General features: G+C 45.5%; 2 protein-coding genes across 2 annotated transcripts in view; both read right to left on the bottom strand.

Annotated features, from left to right (window-relative positions):
* Positions 1-2,772: 2,772 nt before the first annotated feature.
* Positions 2,773-3,918, bottom strand: fndc10 (fibronectin type III domain containing 10). The gene has a single exon (XM_052039413.1). It carries the CDS (start codon positions 3,643-3,645, stop codon positions 2,905-2,907), a length of 741 nt encoding a protein of 246 aa, XP_051895373.1. The 5' UTR covers positions 3,646-3,918; the 3' UTR covers positions 2,773-2,904.
* Positions 3,919-10,015: 6,097 nt separating this feature from the next.
* LOC127583397 (Golgi integral membrane protein 4-like) overlaps positions 10,016-18,777 on the bottom strand; it is a 42,182-nt gene continuing 33,420 nt past the window's right edge. Inside the window, exons 11-14 of the mRNA XM_052039347.1 lie at positions 18,552-18,646; positions 14,678-14,809; positions 13,574-13,645; positions 10,016-11,232 (exon numbers count right to left, since the gene is read on the bottom strand). Of these exons, the coding sequence (XP_051895307.1) occupies positions 11,113-11,232; positions 13,574-13,645; positions 14,678-14,809; positions 18,552-18,646 (419 nt within the window). The 3' untranslated portion in view covers positions 10,016-11,112. The remainder of the gene's footprint in view (positions 11,233-13,573; positions 13,646-14,677; positions 14,810-18,551; positions 18,647-18,777) is intronic.

Genomic DNA, 18,777 nt, shown 5'->3' with positions numbered 1-18,777 from the left:
ACATTGAATTTCCTTTGCTTTTGATAAATCCCCAAGCTGCTTCCTGGAGATCACACTGAAGCTGACTGCTGAGTGCTTCCTGCAGATCTAACCATTGTACTTCTAAGTACAGCGGTAAGTGCATATTAGGAACATCTGACCAAATATTAGTCACCAGAGCAAACACATCACAACATGGATTGTTCTTCATGGAACCTCCCCTATAGCATGTTGTTTTAACGGTCTCATTCACAACCATAATTGTATTAAATGGCAATTTTAATCTTTGGTGTTTCTGGAAGAGTTTGAAACCATCACTGTGGAGAGTGAATTAAATAGTTCAGGCAGTCAGCTGGAGTGGAGCCATTCTTTCCTTTGTAGCCAGGAAATCCAGACCACATACTGCCCATGAAACCATATTAATTTTCACAACAAAAGACCACATAGTAATCATGTTTAAGTGATTTTCAGTCTTTAAGCAAATCAGTCCTTTTAAGAATGGCTTTTTGCCTGCTGCAGCCTCTGCAGGGATTACTTCTTTTTTAATCATGAATAATGTAATCATAATTACAGTTAGAAAGAGCTTTTAAAATGGGAAGTTATGCTGGAGCTAACGGTATTTCAACAATGGGTTGAGTTTAAAAATTCCATTAGTTTAGGAGGTGTTACTTCTGTTCATAACTGGGATTGAGTCTATTCACAAGGGGCTCTACCTGTCTCTTTCTCCAATAGAGGTGAAATAAACAAGAAGGGTCACTGTCAAACCGATTTATTTAAACATGTTCAATAATATCTAAATCTAGAAACATGTCTTTGGCTATTAGGAACAGTTTCTAGTTTGTTTACTGAGGGTTGTAAACGGCAGAGTCACATCACACACTTTCTAACGTCCACCCTCTGTCAGTGACCTATTCCTAATACATTCTTTAATCAAGGAACCATAGAAAATTTATAAAACGAAACCAATTGGCCATTGCACCTACAGTTTGGAAAGGAGAACCCAGCCTAGTTCCAGCTCCTCGTACTAAATTCGTAGCCCTGCAGCTCACTGCTCTTCAAGTACGCGCCCTATGGTTTTTTTTAACGTGTTGAGAGATTTTCAGGTAGTGACTTCCAGACCCCTAATAACATCTGGGGGTCTTTTTCTTCCTCGTCTGCCCTCCAGTCTTTCTACCAATTACTTTAAGTCCATGCTCATTGGTTTTTGACCCTTCTGTTCAGAGAAATAGGTCCCTTCTATTCTAAGCACCTCAAAATGTTACACATCTCTGTAAAGATATCCCCTCCCTCCGAACAGAGGATTCCAAAGGGAGCAACCCAAGCTTATCCAATCCTTCCTCACTCTTACATTTTTCCAGTTCCCACTTCACGCTCTTCTGCTGAAATTCCACCCCTTCTTCCATTGGCAAACTTGTTGCCGGGAAAGCAGGGAAGTGCAGACCCGTAAAGCACCAGATCTTCAACAGAAACAAGTCAAAATACAGGGTGAAAAGTTAAAAAAAAACTGTAGATGCTGGAAATCGGAAATAAAAACAGAAAATGCTGGAAATAGTCAGTAGGTCAGGCCGCATCCGTTGAAGAGGAACAGAGCTAATGTTTCGTCAGAACTGAGTATTTCCAGTATTTCTTGTTTTTAAATCAAAGTTCAGGGTTCTCTGTAATCTTACACGAGTGTGTCTAACTAGCCAATCTCCCTGGTTCAGGGGTCGCTGCAGGTTTGTGTCAGATTACCTCAAGAAAATGTTCGAGGGGTTTCTCGAGCTTGGTTTGCGTTTTCATTGCGTTGAACTGAGAGGATGGAACGAGATTGCCCCTTGCCCACCCAAAGCCCAGTGTCTCACTCTCTCATACAGACTGATTTTAGGACCTGGCTTAATCCCACTAATAAAAAGGAGTCAGCTACCACATCAAAACTATTGGGATTTTCAAACTCATAATAAACACCAACATCCCTCTCTATATTTCTTAAATCTGCGTCGAATGATATTTTCCCCTCCCGTCTCACTGCTTCTCTTTCCCTTCCCGTCCCTCTCTGCCCCCGCTGCCTGTCCCTGCGCCGCTCCGCCAGTCTCCTCTCCCGAGTGAACCCCTCGCACTCTGTCCTAATTCTCATTCATCCCGCTCGCCTCCAGCAGCTGCAGGCTGCGGGTCGCGCTGTAACGCGCCCCCTCCGCCTGTTCACCTCCCAGTCTCAGAGCGACCTTTTCAGAAATCCCAAACCATGAGGGAAGTTCCAACAGAAAGTGCGAACTGTGGTCGCTCGGAGACGCTTAACATTAAACCAAGCGCATACACTCAATGTTTGCGTTTTATTTCCTACTACCGGTAAACACATGGACAATTCCGCTCTTAAATATTCAAAATAAACCTTTAAAAAAAACAATTAAACCGAGCACGCATTTGGATCGGAAGAGATAAACGCGTTCTAACTATATTGTTTGTGCTTATGTCAGAGCGATGTCCTGGGACGGGTCCGTTTTGCGGCCAGTAACCGTCTGACACGGAGCAGGAGTTCAGGATGAAATGGCAGAGATGAGGCGGCGGGTCCCGGGCAACAGGCGTCCAGCCAAGGTTCCTGCTTCAACCGAACCCCTCCGTCTCCCCACCAAGACACTCAAGTCAGTCTGAAGGAGAATTTGCAGCACAAGCGGGAACAGTCGTCCAGCCTCGCTGTTCCCTTCCCTCCTCCCCCAACCCAGCACCAGGGACGGGGGGTTGCATCCAGTCGAGGGGCGCGGGGAGCTGCTCGAAGACTCTCGACGGACAGTCGACGGTTCGGGTCGAGACCCCTCATCAGTCGAGATGAAGGGTCCCGACTGCCCATCTCCCTGCCCGGGTTCCCCCAGGTTGCCCCACATCCCAGCATCTGGCAGTCTCTCGTGTCTGCAAGGACTCTCGGTGCACTTCTGCTCCCCTCTCCCGCTTCTATGTGGTCACCCTGTGGTCGCCGTGGCCCCGCTTGGCAGAGGACCGGGGCAAGGCGGGGTGCATGATGTTCTCGGTGATGTAGGCCACTAGGAGGCAGATGATCACCAGCATCACGCAGATGGAGCCGCCGACCGCCGTCATGGCGATGACTATGTCCTGCATGCCAGCCGGCTCGGCCCTGAACTGCAGACAGTCCTCGTCGCGCAGGCTGGCGTTGCTGTACAGGGTGTGCAAGCAGATGCGGTAGTCCACGCTGTCGTGCACGTTGCTGAGCAGGTAGTCGCGGCAGGCGACGCCGAGCTGCACGCTGTCGCACTGGAAGCGGGTGTAGAGGCCGCTCCAGCTGCAGTTCAGCCTGAAGCCCCGCAGGTGCCGCAGGCGGGGCGGCCGCCACTGCAGGAACACGCTGCTGTTCGCCAGCACGTTGGCCACCAGCGAGCGGCCCGAGCGGTAGAGGCGGCAGCTGCCCGGGCCGCAGCTGAAGCCGCTCTCCGTGCTCCTGAAGCACACCCGCTCGGCTCCCCTCCCGTTCAGCAGCACCTTGTAGGCGCAGGTGGTTTCCTCCAGGCCGCTGCCCGCCTCCAGACCGGGCTCCGGGCCGCCGTCTCCCCGCCGGGCTCCCGGCACCAGCGCCCCCTCCTCCTCCTCGCTGCCGCTGGAGTTCCAGGAGCCGCCGCCAGCGCCGGCCGAGCTGCGCCCGCACAGCAACAGCAGCAGCAGCAGCGGCGGCGGCCGCATCCTCACCGAGTGTGGGCTCCGGGAAGGTCTCTCTCTCCCCCTCGCTGAACCTCTCACATCCTCCGCTCCGGCTCCGGGCTCCCCCCGCCGAGCAGCCGCCCGCTTTCTCCTGCTGGTGGAGGGTGGCTCTGCCAGTGATGTCACCGGCTTTGACTTTCAGTCCATCTTTTGTGTCCTTGGGGCTCGAAGCTGAGCCCGGGGTGGGCTCGGCTCTCGGGGGGATCCAGGCAGCTCACACAGACCCTGGCACTCGGTTTCTAAGGGACACCAACCTCGCCCAGCGGCCGCCCCCCTCCCCAACCCCCACCAGTCCGACTCCCCGCCGTTGGTGGTTCCTGGGATGATGTCTCTAGCTGCCAGCAATGCCGAGATGCACTCAGATCTCTGGAAGGTCGCAGAGAGAAAGCGGTGACCGCACGTAAAAGGGACCAGACTGTGGCTGTCGTTCTCACTACTGTTGAAACACCCTCCCTAACTGAGCGGCGCCTGGAGTCGCTTCCCTGATATCAGGCTCATTCTCAAGGTAATATTAGATTGCCAAATTCGCACCTTTTGGCTTGAAACTTGGAAAGCGCAGCATGCTGTGTTATCAAACCCCAGCAGCGAGTGGCAACACGCTCCGTCCCGTCTGGTCTCCTACTGCAGTTGTGAACATTTTCTAAAAACGTGCCCAACTGACCATTCCAACTGCATTAACCAGATCAGTAAATGGGCAAGTCTTATTGCCCCATCCAGTCCCCTTCCTGGACCCAATGCCCTATCTCGCACCCCCAATGCAAGTGCCACACCACTGTTTCTCTGACCCATCCAATCCCCATGGTCCACCCAGTGTCCCCAATACCCAGACCCAGTGCCCCACCCTATCTCTCTCACGCATCTAGCTGCACGTTATCTTTTGGACCCAATGTAAGTGCCACACACAGTCGCGGAGACCCACCCAATAGCTGAAGGAGACCAGCCAGGGTTAAGTACCTTAGGTTAACTCCAAATCTACTTTAAAATAGACTAACGTAAGTCTATAAGATAATTTAAAAAGACTGGATAATGTGCTTAGTGGTGGATTACTGCAGTTTAAAAGATTAAGGATCAGGAAAATGAATTTAAACGGTGAAAGAATAGGAACACTGAACGTTGAACTATCCTTTCCCCCAATGGCAGGCCCACTGCTGTTGGCTGGGTGCCTGCTGAACTGCAGGAGGGGACTGGACAGAGCCCCGAGTATTGAAATAGTTAGGAGCTCCTGTGGCCCCCTGGATAATTCTAATTAAACGCTGGGGATTTCTTTCTCAAGGATCTTATCCATTTTTGTCAACCCCAGAATATTGGGGAGCTATGGAAAAAGAGTGGGGAAACTGAAATCCATCTGGGACTTTGGGCAAGTGAATGGTCCAGGCAGCATTTTACTGTCCATCAACTTGGTACATTCACACATAAACCTGAAGATACACATATTCGGAGACAATGTGAACAGAAGAAATAGAACCAACTGACCCCTTGGGCTTGCTTCACCATTGAATAAGATCAGAGCTAATCTCATATCTTAGCGTCACTTTCCTGCATTAATCCCCACATTCTTCAATCCCCCACGCATGTAAGGATCTCTGCCTTGAATACACTCAGTGATGGAGCCTTAATGACCCTCTTGAGTAATGAATTCCAAAGATTTTCATCTTTGTTGACCACTTATTCTCAGACTGTGACCCCTGGTTCTAATTACCCCAGCACAAGAAATATCAACTCTGTACCTACCCTGTCAAGCCCCTTGGAGAGGCTCACATGCAGACAGGTGCACAGGAAGCAACACGGAGACGAGCACATGTGCAGTGGTAACCACCCATGCAGTAACCCATCAGCACAAATACAGGCACATTGCTGAAGACTGACGAGCTGGCAAATGGTACACACATCAGGAAGCTCTGGTCTAAGCAAAGTCATTTTGCAACTCTAAAGAGAACAAAAATTCCATTCCTTTAACTAATTACCCAAACAAAGAAAAACTTCCTCCAAGGTTCAGTAATCTGACTTCAGCTATGCCAACTGACGGCTTCCTGAATCCATAATCTTGATTTTCCTACATCAGTTTGTAATTTTAAAAATCTGTATCCATCTTGGACACTTCCATTACTGAAAGGTCTTATAATCAGGAGTAACATCCCAGACCATTTTCTCTATCCCACACTTCCTAAAATCAATGCAGGATTTGTCCACCTTTTGTACATTGTATAAAACCAGTTTTGTTCTGACTCAATCACAGCTTCTCCGATTTTTCCCAGTTAACTTGCATTTTAAACTAATTTTTAAATTTTCTATTTTATACGTGTATGTATATATCTATATATCTATATATTTATCTACACACACACACACATATATATATATATATATATATATATATATATATATATATATATATATAGTTAACAATCATCTTATTCCATAAACCTCAATATTACCTGCACCATATTCTGAGCCACAGCATCTTACACTCCCAGATGCAGTAAATCACAGTATTACATTTCTAAACACCAAGGTTCCTTTGGTGCCTCTCATTGCAGAACACAGCCTCAATTTCTGAAACATAAGGACCTTGGCCATAATTGACAGAGTCCTAGGCTGCACCTCATCCAGTTCCCACACCTCTGCCTCTCCTCCTGGATGGAGCAAGTATAAAATTCCCCTGGTGCTCACATTCCAGCCACTAGCCTCCACATTCAGTGGATCATGCTTTGCAACTTCCACCACCAGACACATCCTCCCCTCCCCTTTCAGCACTCCAGAAGGATCATTTCCTTCACAGTTCTCAACCATCTCCACGAACCACTCCCCTTCTCACAGCACTTTCCCCATGCAGCATAGCAGATGCAACACTATCTTTTTAACTCTTCCCTTCCATGATCAAGGAGCCTAACTGTCCTTTCAGGTGAAGCAGCAATTCACTTGCACTTCTTGTAATCCAATGTACTGCATTTGGTGCTCACACTCTGGTCTGCTCTGCACTGGAGAAACCAAATGCAGATTGGATGACCGCTTTGCAAAGCAACTTCTTTCAATCCGTAGGGATGACTGGGGTTCCAGTTGCCTGTCACATTAATTCTCCACCCCACTCCCATTCTGATCTCTCTGTCTGTGGCTTCCTGCATGGTTACAATGAACCTCAACATAAGCTTGAAGAACAGCACCTCATCTTCTGTCTGGACATGTTGCAGACTTCCATGTTCAGTACTGAATTAAACAACTTCAGGTAATTCACTTCTTCAGTTTGAACTGTAGCTCTAATTGCCCTGTCGTTGCAGTGTAGGTTAAATAAACGGGACCCTGCCATTCGCTGAAGCTCTGTCACGTCCACCACTACCCCATACCCCATCTTTTTGTGAAGGCAAACTCTGGAGGCATAGTGAAGCAGAAACTTCTAAGTGGGTCATAAGTAGCTGTGAATTAAAAACAAAAAGAAGCTGCTGACTGAATTTGTAACAAGACAGCTGGAAAACAGAAAATTTAATGAAGAAAATACTATTTTCAGAAAGTTGTTTAAATCTTTCTGTATAGCACCTGATACAAAGCTCTGGCAGTTTGTGATTTCAAAAACTCTGACACTTAATGATTGGCTGGATGAAAACAAAATCACACGTCTCACAATAAAGCTGCCAGCCATCCTCCAGTTGAAACAACAGAACTGGTAAAAACGCCGGCTGTTGTGACAGGGAAACTCAACCAAGCGCCATACTAAGAATTCAGTTTCAGCATCAAATTAAACCAAACAAAAATACTGCGGTTTCTTGGAATGTGAAATATAAACAGAAAATGCTGGATATACTCAGTAGGCCAGGCAGCATCTGCAGAGACAGAACAAAGTTAACATTTCATCAGCCAAACCTTTCCATCTGGGGGCAGGATCTAGAGTCCAATGAGTTAGTTATGTACACACACACACAAACACACGCTGATGCTCACACTGCAGAGAGGGAAGTTTGCCTTGAGCTACAGAGCAGATTAATAAATTGTCTTTGGTAGCAGTTTTCCTTGGAGGATGGCAATGGGATTGGAACACATCAACCCAATTCTATTTAAGAACCATCTCTTCGATAAATCCTGAAGGACAACGACTCAGGAGGTTTATTGTGCCAACACTGCATAAAATGTTTGAAACTTGTCAGCCCCTCATTTAGGTCAGGCTAATTTTAGTTTAATGAGTTTCTTGTGTCAGTAACAGGGTCCTGTGTGATACCACCTCAAAATGATTCCATCCTCTTTATCCATTTGGGAAATGTAGAAAATTCTACATCCCAACCAGAATTTAATTCTTACATTAAATTTGCACCCACCTGTCCACTGATGAACAAAAAAAAATTCTGGCACTATTATTACAGGCTGATTTTTAAAGCCTTGGGGAAAAAGTTCCAACTTTTCAAATTCCTTTCCTCCATTGGCAATATCCCAGTGAATCAATCTACAGTTTTATAACCCCAATACAAGATGCCCGAAATTGTGCACAGTACTAAGGATCTTGTTCGACTTTCATATGATGGAGTTGTTTTAGTATTCAATGCCTCTATGTAGGAAAACAAGAATTTGTCTTTACATAGCCTTCTCTTATTTCTCCTGCAACTTTTAATGACCTGTATCTGTACAGCAAACCGCATCAGGGAGCTTGCAATTCTCTGTCCCATTCATACTTGAAAATGCACTTCACTTACTTTGGAATTAAAACAGAGAATGCTGGAAACAGTCAACAAGTCAGGCAGCATCTGTGGAGAGAGTAACAGAATTAACGTTTCAAGTCCATGACCTTTCATCAGAGCTCTGGTATTTGTCTCATTATTCTGCTAGCATTATTATAGTTCTTCAGTGACCTTTTTTTAAACATACAATTGTTCCTGCGTCCCCAATTTAGTAATTTTCTATGAATTTCAAATGAAGGCAGGTTATATTTTTTGGAACACACAAAAATATGCCGGAGGATATTCTAGCTTTCTGAGAAACTACCCCTCACTTTCCAGCCACCCCTCTCCACCCATGAAGCCCCATTCCTCTAACTTTCATCTTGTGTTAATGAACCACTGCCAATGCATTTCTCAGAATTCTTTGAAGGAACATAGAAACTGTTCATCACTCGACTTCTAGATAACTGTGCTTATTGGCCCTCAAATAATAAGATGGGCAGTTTCTCTAACAATTGAAACAAGGAAACTTGGCTCATAATTTCCTATCTTCCTTGAAGAAAAGCCTCAGATAATGTGGTTCTCCAGTCTTCAGGCTACTCACAGAACCCTCAGATATAAGCAGCAGTCACTACTGATTTTTCCATCTCTTTGCTCAGTGACCTCTTCTACACATTCTCTCAGAATAATAATCCTCAGTAACAGTTCTACAATCACAATCCCCACATTGCCTTGTGAAAACTGAGGCAATGTTCTTATTTGGAATCTGTACCACCCAGTAGTCACCACCATATACTTGCCGTCTTCATGCTCACCCCAACTATTCAACACTGTCCTACAGAAAATCCATCATCATCCATTGACTTTTTTTCCTCCTCACATCCCTCTTAAATCTTTACTTTCTGCTGCCTTTCTTTAGTTGATCTGGTTTTGCTATTCTCACCCAGGATGAGGAAAATCATACAAGTGTTATCATGTGGTGACATTGTGGTTAGATGATTAAAAATGTAACAAGTTCTTTTTCTCATAATCACTCACTCTCTCACCCATGCACATTAACATACCATACAGTGACAGTGACATTTTATTTCAAGTGTAAAAAATCTAAATATTTGGATTTTGTAAAGTTTCTACACAGCATAAAAGAATTCAGATTATACACTGTTGTACTGGGGAATCTGCAAGATTATCTCAATGTGAGGCAGTGTCTGCCACAGAAGACCTGGTTTTGGCCTTTATATTAGAATTTGAGCAGGATGACATGTATCATACACCACCCCCCCCCCCCCCCCCACACACACACACACAAAGTAAAATGTTTCCTACCATCCAACGCACTTAAAGATCTACAGATGTTAGCACAATACAGGTCTTCTCCAGTTTATGAACATCTGAAGTATGCACAGACCGTACATTCCCTAAGTGCTTGGGAAACTGATGGGTTGGATTTGCCGGCTGCTGTGGGGCTACAGGCATCTTCTGCTGTATGGGAACTCTGTTCATGGCACACGTTTCTGACTTGCGAACTGTCCAGCTTATGAACAGTTCACAGGACGGAATCCTGCCTTAACCTGGGTAGGACCTGCATGTGGCTTATACCTGATCTAGCTTCACTTCTCTTGGGGGATGATGCATTTAAAATTCTCCCTTTTTTAACATTACAGATGAAAAAAACTATTGAAACATTTCAGTTAAAACACTTGATACGAAGACAGAATCAATCATGGCTTTATTTATTATGGTCTCATTGGATTCATGAGACAGGTAAATGCACCCATCCATACTAAGAGGTGTGACCGGATCTCCTGTTCCTGGCCGGCTCCACCAGGTGAATGAGAACAGTGTGAGAAGTGGTGAGTTAGTGCTGCTGACCAGCTCGGGAATGATGCAGAAATTACTTGGCAGCAGCCGAGAGGAACTACAGTTTTGGTTTAAATCCACATGGAGGTCAAGGCATTGATCACTTGGAACGATGGTGATGCAAGTGGAGCCAGTAGATGACACATGATCTGGGGTTATAAATTTATGGATTGTAGAACAGAAAACAGAAGGAAGTGAAGAGGCCAATCTTTGTGAATTCCCCTTAAAAAGTAAAGTAGTCTTAGCTGACATGGCAAAACGTACTGCCCACTATACTGTAAAGAAGCAAAGAACAAATTCAGCAGGTCAAAAGAGTCATTCCATATTGTACCACAGCCCCCAAAGGGTTTATTCTTCTCCTCCATCTCCAAGGGATCGATCATTCTTCATAGATTCTGTGGGGTTGTTCCTTCTCAATTTCAGATCAATTGCAGACATGTGAAAATTATATATTTTCCAGAAATTATACTGTTAAAAAAAATGCATTCTGATGCATTACAGAGAAATGAACACAGTGTATGACATATTTATCACTTTAATTTCCTTTTATTCCACCGAACCATCTGTTTAGTTGTCCGTTGGTTTACTCAAAGTGGGACCATTAATGGGACGGTGTTCAGACTCCACTTGACAAACTGTTCTCCGGAGCTAAATTTTCACCAAGTCCATTACCTTTGGGCAAATCATATGCTTAGACAAAGCCAAGCATCAATTGATACTTAAATTCTGTTAGACAAAGTCATTGGGGTCAAGTTGTCAAATGGAAAAACTACAGTTCAGATACCAAAGTCTGCCTCCGTCTTGCAGTTCATATTGTTTAGAGAAATCCGCTGGGACAGGATCTGCTCTCATCAACAGCTTCATTCCTTAATTGAGCTCTCCATCTCCTCACTTGTGGAATAAGAAACCATCCCCAGTTCATAGCACTGTACTCTGTCTACATCTGGATTCAATATTCTTCTTCCTTATTGGCTTCATCATTTGGGATTCCAGCCTCCTCTTCAATGTTGTCTTTGTGAGCGATGTCAGGGTCTTCGTGGTCATCATCCATCTCGCCTCCATTATCCTCCTATCCCAAAAAGCACACAACATCAAATGGAGCAAATACAAGAGCCCATTCAAACTGATGCTATAATATCCTGTGTGCAATGCAGAGGTCTGTACAGTTTCTGCTCATGGACTGCATACTTTACACGGAGTACCTCTGATATTCAAACAACTTTGCTATAAACTTTACTCCTGTCAGCATCACATCACTGTGCCACACTGGTCCACAAACACCAGAATAGCCTTCCTAGAGGAAGTGAGAGACCAGCAAAGTTCGCAATGGAGAAATAGACTCAGCTGGCAATGATGAACTCCAGAAGAACCCAATGCTACCCCATCTTCCCTATACATGTTGCATCTTCATTGCTTTCAAGGATATACTGTTTTACCTCTGCTTCTACCACAGAATAGCCACCGTTCTCTGTATAAAAAGTTTTTCCTATGACCAATTTAAATTGATGGCTTCTCTAAACTGCTATTTCCTTATTCCAGTTATCAAAGTTCTACTTGATTTAACAATGCTTAATTAAATTTATTCCTAGCTTCCAGCGAGAATAAATCCAGTTCTCTTAAGTTCCTCCTACATCTATCATTCAGTTATCATTTATAGTGCAGTGTATGCTTTCCATGATTCCTAACAGCACTAACACTTACAGGTAATTATGTTTTTTTTAATCCAAGGTTTCTCTGTTTATCACACCCTTTATTGACTTTCTGCTAAATGTCTACTCCAATTCTTTATTTTTTCTTTCCTTAATACTTCACGCCTCTTCTTCATATTAAATTGCCAACTGTCACCCATTCTACCAGCAACAAACAATCTGCTGCAGGAACTCAGCAGGTCAAGCGGCTTCTGTGGGGGAAAGGAATTGTCAACATTTCAGGTCGAAACCCTGCATCAGGACGAAAGCAGATTGTATGTTGCTCCTGATTCCAGCATCTGCAGTCTCTTGTGTCACCATCCTACTAAATCTATGACCTCGTGAAATCTTCTACAGTTTTTGTTCTTTGTTAAGTCTCAACTAAGGTGACAGTAGAAATTTTCACAATTGCATTCCCCACAGTTAAAGCGGAAATTGCCCATGACCAGAACGGCAACACAGCCCGTCAGTTTTCAACACTTTTATTCTGACCTGCACCAGGTTCTAGACACCATCTCTATGTGCTCACTGACCTTCAGTGACTCAGCCTTCTCTATTCTCAAATCCCTCCATGATCTTACTCCTTCTCATCTCTGTAACTTCTTTTGCCTAGAGTGGTCTCCCTTCCCCACCACACCCCAAGATATCCATGTTCCTCCAGCTCCGGCCACTTGATCATCCTTGAATTTAGTGACACCATCCCTGTGTCTTCAGCTTTCAAGGCTCCTCTGCTCTGGAATCCCCTCAAACGTCTCTACCCCCTCTCTCTCTCCCCTTTAAAATAATCTTTCACCAAGCCTTTTACCACCAGTCTTAATGTCTCTTAATGTGTTTGTGAAGTGGCTTGGGCCATTTTTTTCTGTTAAAAGCTGCTGTATACAGCGTTGAGAGATTACCAAGGCCAATTTTCCCCCTTCTAATTCAAGAGCTAGAAAAAACTAATAGAATTTCAAGTGTTTTAGATTTCATCTATTTGGAGTCGGTTATGAGCAAATTAAAAACAGATAACAATTTTCCAAACTCTGGTTAATGATAATCCTTCTTAACGAATACATTAAGTGCCTTACTTTATATTTCGCATTCACAATGCTTACTGGACCACACAGAGTGGACAAATATTTAACTTAAGGGAGAGCTATCCCTTGATTGAGTCTGATTTTTACTTTTCATATCTCCTTATGATGTGGAGGGAGGCAAGGCGGCCAGTTCAGACCATGCCAGTTCTCAGAGCAATCCCATTAATTAATCCTGATGAAGGATTTCGGCCCAAAACGTTGACTGTTTATTTCCCTCCATGGATGCTGCCTGATTTGCTGAGTTCCTCCAGCACTTATAGTGTAGTGTGCCATTAATTTCACTGCCACCTATTCTCTCTCACATACCCACCATCTCCTCCTGATTCCCTTACCGCCTACCTACACTGGTTGTAATTTACAGTAACCAATTAACCTGCCAACCCGCACATTGAAGCAACAGAACGAAGTCAAGGGATTCTTAATAGGAACAAAAGAATTCTGAATGATCACATTCAAGCCTTCCTGGTGTTTTTTTGCCTAAAATGTGGGTCCTGTGGTATCACCAGAGGTTTGGTGCCCAGCTTGGCAAATGTCAGGAACCCAGCAAAGGGAACCTCAGACACACAGAGCCGAGCAGAGAACATCCTCCAGCAACTGATGGAGTTGGGCTTTGAGTGAACCACAATCACGTCCCTGCACTGCTTACATTTTCTGCCTCCTGATCTTCCTGGTATTCATCCATAACATTAGCTCCTTCTTTACTTGCTGCAGCGACATTCTAGAGTTAGAAAAGGGAGAGAAGAAGTTAACGTCTTGGGTTTCTCTCTTTTGATTCCACCGTCACTACAGTAGAGAGAACTTAGGACCATTAATGTCACCATTACTGTGCTGTCACATCCTCACAGCAGCTGAGGGGTGGGTTGCAGAGGGATAATAGGATGGGGTAAAGAGCAAATGGGGATGTGGGGGAAAAGGAGAAAGGGAGGAGGGAGAGGGGAATATGAAGAGCAGGAAGGGATCGAGAGGGGATGGGGTAGTGAGGTGTCAGGAGAGCAAGGGAATAGGAAGAATGGGGGAGATGTGAGAGGGAGGAAGTGAGAATGAGGGCAGTGAGAAGGCGGGGAACCAGAGGGAGAACAAAGGTGAGCAGGAAGAGGAGGGTGGGAGGAATGAGTGAGGAGTACTGAGGGCAAAACAAGAGGGAAGGGCAGCGAGAAGGGGGAGTGGAGAGGGAGGAAAAGGGGGAGGGAGGGGCGTGGGCAGGGAAGGTGTTGAGCCGGGAGGGTGCGCGCGTGGCAAGAACATGCTTAAAAGAGCAAAATCACACTCTGGTTAATTTCTTTCTCCAATCAGCTTTGAGCTAACATCAGCCTCAGTATTGTGTGTTCGTCACAGGCTTTCAGGCCAGGCAAGACTGGATCAGCAGCGTCAAGGCAGGTAATGAATTGCTCCCTTATCTGAGATCAGACAACCTACAGGGATGGAGTGCCAGCACTTCATGCAGCTGCTCCAGTGTACCTGACCGGACCTGCGACGTGCGCCTCTGCACGTGGCAGTGTGCTGCTCCCTTCACCCGCGCTCTCCCCTCCTGCATACTGCAGGAGCCCTAATCCCACATTACATTCAGGCCACGAAGCTTGGAATTCCCCTGGGATAATTGCACAGCTTCATGTACATTCCGGACACTTTCAAAGACACCTACAGCAAGCATGACAACAGCAGAGCCACACTGGGCACCGGGTGATATTACATGGTATAATTTCTGCTGAAGGCTGCTCCTCGGTGACCCTTCCGACCCTGCTTCCCTCACCTTGGCACCCGGCTTGATCAGCAGCTGATGCTCCTTCGCTGCAAAGCCCGGCCTCTCCAGTTCAGCCTCTTCAAACTCATCCTCCCCCTGGTTATTGGGATCCTGAGCAGGGTCCTGATCAATATCTGGAATCTGAAAGGACAGCATAAAATTCTGAACCTCGTCATCACACTCCCTGGTCCCTCTCACTCCCACTTACCCCTCTCCCACTCCCAATCCTCCTGCTCCCGCCCCCTCTCACTGTCTCCTCTCCCCATCGCTCACCACTTGCCCCCCTGACAAATGCCAGTGGCATTGTACACCCAACACAGCAGCAGAGGATTGCAACGTGAGAGTAGTGTGGCAGGGCTGGGGGAGAGGGGTCGGTGATGGGCTGGGAGGAGCCACTGATGCACGGGGTGGGCGAGAGGGGTCAGTGACGGGACTGATGGAGGAGTTACCGGGGTTGATGAGCAAGGCGGAGAGGCGGAGAGAGAGACAGAGAAAGAGAGAGACAGAGACAGAGAAAGAGACAGAGACAGAGGGAGACAGAGACAGAGGGAGACAAAGACAGTCAGAGAGAGAGAGAGAGAGAGAGAGAGAGGAAGAGAGAGAAAAAAAAGAGGGAGAGAGAAAAAGAGAAAGACAGAGAGAAAGAGAGAGACAGAGAGAGGAAGAGAGAGAGAGAGAAAGAGAAAGAGAGAGAAAAAGAGAAAGAGACAGAGGCAGAGAGAGAGAAAGAGAGAGAGAGAAAAAAAGAGAGAGAGAGAGAAAGAGAGAGATGGGGCAGGCGGGGATTGGTGAAGGGTGGGGGAGGAGAATGAAAGGACAGATGGAGGGTGAGGAGGGGTGGTGGGTGAAGTGAAGGCACAGTCGGGGCTGGATGAGGGAGCAGGAGGAGTTGATGAAAGGGCTGGGGTCGTGCGGCAGGGAGGGGGGAAGGTGGTGAAGAGGCCAGGAGAGAGAGTTTGGAGTTAGTGAAGGACCCGATTGGGGAGGTGGGCAGCGGGTGAAGGGGCTAGAGCAGGGGTACTTTGCTCTTTTCCATCCCATTTATTCCAGGTGCTTCAATATCTGGGTTTTGATTTCTCTTGTGGGCAGGGCTGAGGCCCCTTCTGGACCCTTCAATGGTTCATCTAAAGTGAATGGGTTTCTGGCAGCGAGTCAAGGAAAACAAACAGTAAAGCACAAAGTTAAACCGTTTCAATGCTGGGTCCATCCCACTTATTATTCAGATCTTGGAGAAACAGCAGAGAAGTCAAACCGACCTTGTGCCAGCTTTTAACTCCCAGGAGAACTTAGTGAATAATATGTGCACATAGAACTAACATAACAGATTATAATGACCAATTCCAATAAGAAGCAAACAGTGCCAATTTAAATGCTCTTGTATTCTAACCACACAGGACTTGCTCCCACCCCCATTGCCCATCCCAGCCCTCCAACCCCCAGTGATCTGCACATTGCTCTTATGCAGAAATTCTGTATGACCCCACGTTTAATCGCTCCACCTCTGGCAGCAGTGACTTCAGCTGGTAAGGCCAGAAGCTCCGGTATTCCCTCCACAGATCTCTGCACCTCCCATTAGCCCTAAATTGACCCCTTTTGACAAAACTCCTGGACATCCCACCCTAATGTGTGATGACAATTTATCGATCTGAAATATTAATACTATTCCTTTCTCCACACATCTGACTTGTTGAATATTTCCAACACTTTCCGTTTTTATTGCTATTGCCTTCTTATGTGGTGGAGTGTCAAATTTTGCTTGACGATTCTCCTGTAGGCCGAGTTATTATGTTTAGCGTACTCTTTAAAGGAAAGTAGATGCTGCAAGCATGTTATTGCTTTAGCCTTTCTGCGTGCAGCAGCTGAACTGGCCAAGGTATTTAAAGAGGAGTTAGATACTTTTTTTGAAAGATCAGGGATTTAAAAGCTATGGGGAACTGGCATAGAGGAAGAGTTGAGGCATTGGCCTACTCCTGCTCCTATCTTCTTGTGTTTTTGAAATTTCTAGAGGCTGTTTTAAGATAATCAAGGGATATTGGGTTAGTGCAGGAAAACGGTTCTAAGATAAAAGATCAGCCATGATCTTACTTAAGTGGTAAGCCAGGCACCATGGCCTACACTTGATCCTGAAAATTTCTTATGTTCTTGAATCTAACAGGCCTGGTCCAATGTTTCTCAAATTATTAAGCGTCTCTTTAAACAGTTCCACAGCTTCTTGGATTTTGTAAGCTAACTGCACTCAGATTAACTGATAGCACAATGGAAAACGATCTCAACGTGTTCAGTCGTTTCATTGTGTCTTGGTTTCCTCCTCCAGTTTCATGGTTGGAAAGGTGAACTGAACATCCTCTGGAAGATTTACATTAAGTACAGGCCGTAGATTTTTTAAGTGTTGCAAATCTACCAACTGAGAAAAACGAAAACTCACTAAATAAGACTAAATATATATCAGTACTCATGGTTTACAGCACCTAACTACTCAAAAAAATCATTGGTGCTAAACATCAACAACTTGCATTTGACAAATATCTTCAGCATTGTGCAGCATTGAAATACTCTCCGGGAAGACTTGTTAAAGTGTTCAGGTGGCAGGAGCAGACTGTATGCTATTTGGAAAAAATGGGTTTGGTCTGAAAATTTCAGAAAAAAAGTGAAATTTTGTGAAGTTTTACCCTCCCAGTCCTTGAAGTGGTTACAGTGTTCAGCTCCAAACAGAAGTTGGGGAGTTTCAGCTCCCAAAGTCACTCACATTAAATTTTACATTTACCCCATCTCAAAACAGCTTGGAGGTGATGCGACATCCATCATCAAAGATCCCCACCATCCGGGCCATGCCATCTTCTCGCAGCTACTGTCGGACAGAGGGAATGGAAGTCTGATATCCCACACCAGCAGGTTCAAGAACAGCTACTTCCCTTCAACCACTCAGAATTAGAATCAGGTTTATCATCACTGACATATGCCATGAAATTTGTTGTTTTGCAGCAGCAGTACAGTGCAAGACATAAAAAATTATAAATTACAAAAATAAATAAATAGTGCATAAGAGGAATAACGAGGTAGTGTTCATGGGTTCATGGATCGTTCAGAAATCTGATGGCAGAGGGGAAGAAGCTGTTCCTGAACCATTGAGTGTGGGTCTTCAGGCTCCTGTACCTCCTCCCCGATGGTAGTAACGAGAAGAGGGCATGTCCCGGATGGTGAAGGTCCTTAATGATGGATTCTGCCTTCTTGAGGCACCGCCTCTTGAAGATATCCTTGATGGTGGGGAGGGTTTTGCCCGTGATGGAGCTGGCTGAGTCTACAACCCTCTGCAGCCTCTTTTGATCCTGCACAATGGAGCCTCCATACCAGGCAGTGATGCAACTAATCAGAATACTCTCCACTGTACATCTGTAGAAATTTGCAAGTTTTTGGTGACATACTAAATCTCCTCAAACTCTAATGAAGTAGAGCCACTGGTGTGCCTTCTGCGTGATCACATCAATGTAATGGGCCCAAGATAGATCCTCTGAGATGTTGACGCCCAGGAACTTGAAGCTGCTCAGCCTTTCCACCACTGACTCCTCAATGAAGACTGGTGTGTGTTCTCCCGACTTCCCCAATCAATTCCAATTCGGTCCTTAAACCAACCTGAACAACCCTATTCATTACTTCAGTCTAGCAACACTATGACCACTTTGCACTACAATGGAAATTTTTTTGTTCTAATTGTGTTCTTGTGAAAATGGTTTAATGCATGCTTAATTTATGTTTTTCTTGTGAATGTTGCTTATCTGATGCCACGTGCCTGTGGTGCTGCTGCAAGTAAGTTTTTCATTGCACCTATGCATACATGTGCATATGACAATAAACTCAACTTCGCGTGCAGAGTCCAGGAACTCACCAGAGGCTCCTGTGGAATCAGCTGTCTCCGAGATGACATGGCATGTGCAAACAGCTTTCCTGCATCAATTTTCCCCACTTCCTCCAATTTATTGTCTAAAAAAAGACCAAACTGTAAATAGCTCAACCGCAAAATTACAGCGGGAACAATCAGTGCATGGAAACACAAGTGACTTGTATTAGAAGAGTGAGACCAAAAAGAGGAGAGACACAGAAAGACACGGTGG

This window comes from Pristis pectinata, chromosome 26, assembly GCF_009764475.1.
Source record: "Pristis pectinata isolate sPriPec2 chromosome 26, sPriPec2.1.pri, whole genome shotgun sequence".
In the NCBI taxonomy this organism is placed as follows: domain Eukaryota; kingdom Metazoa; phylum Chordata; class Chondrichthyes; order Rhinopristiformes; family Pristidae; genus Pristis; species Pristis pectinata.
This window is presented reverse-complemented; position numbering and strand designations above follow the sequence as displayed.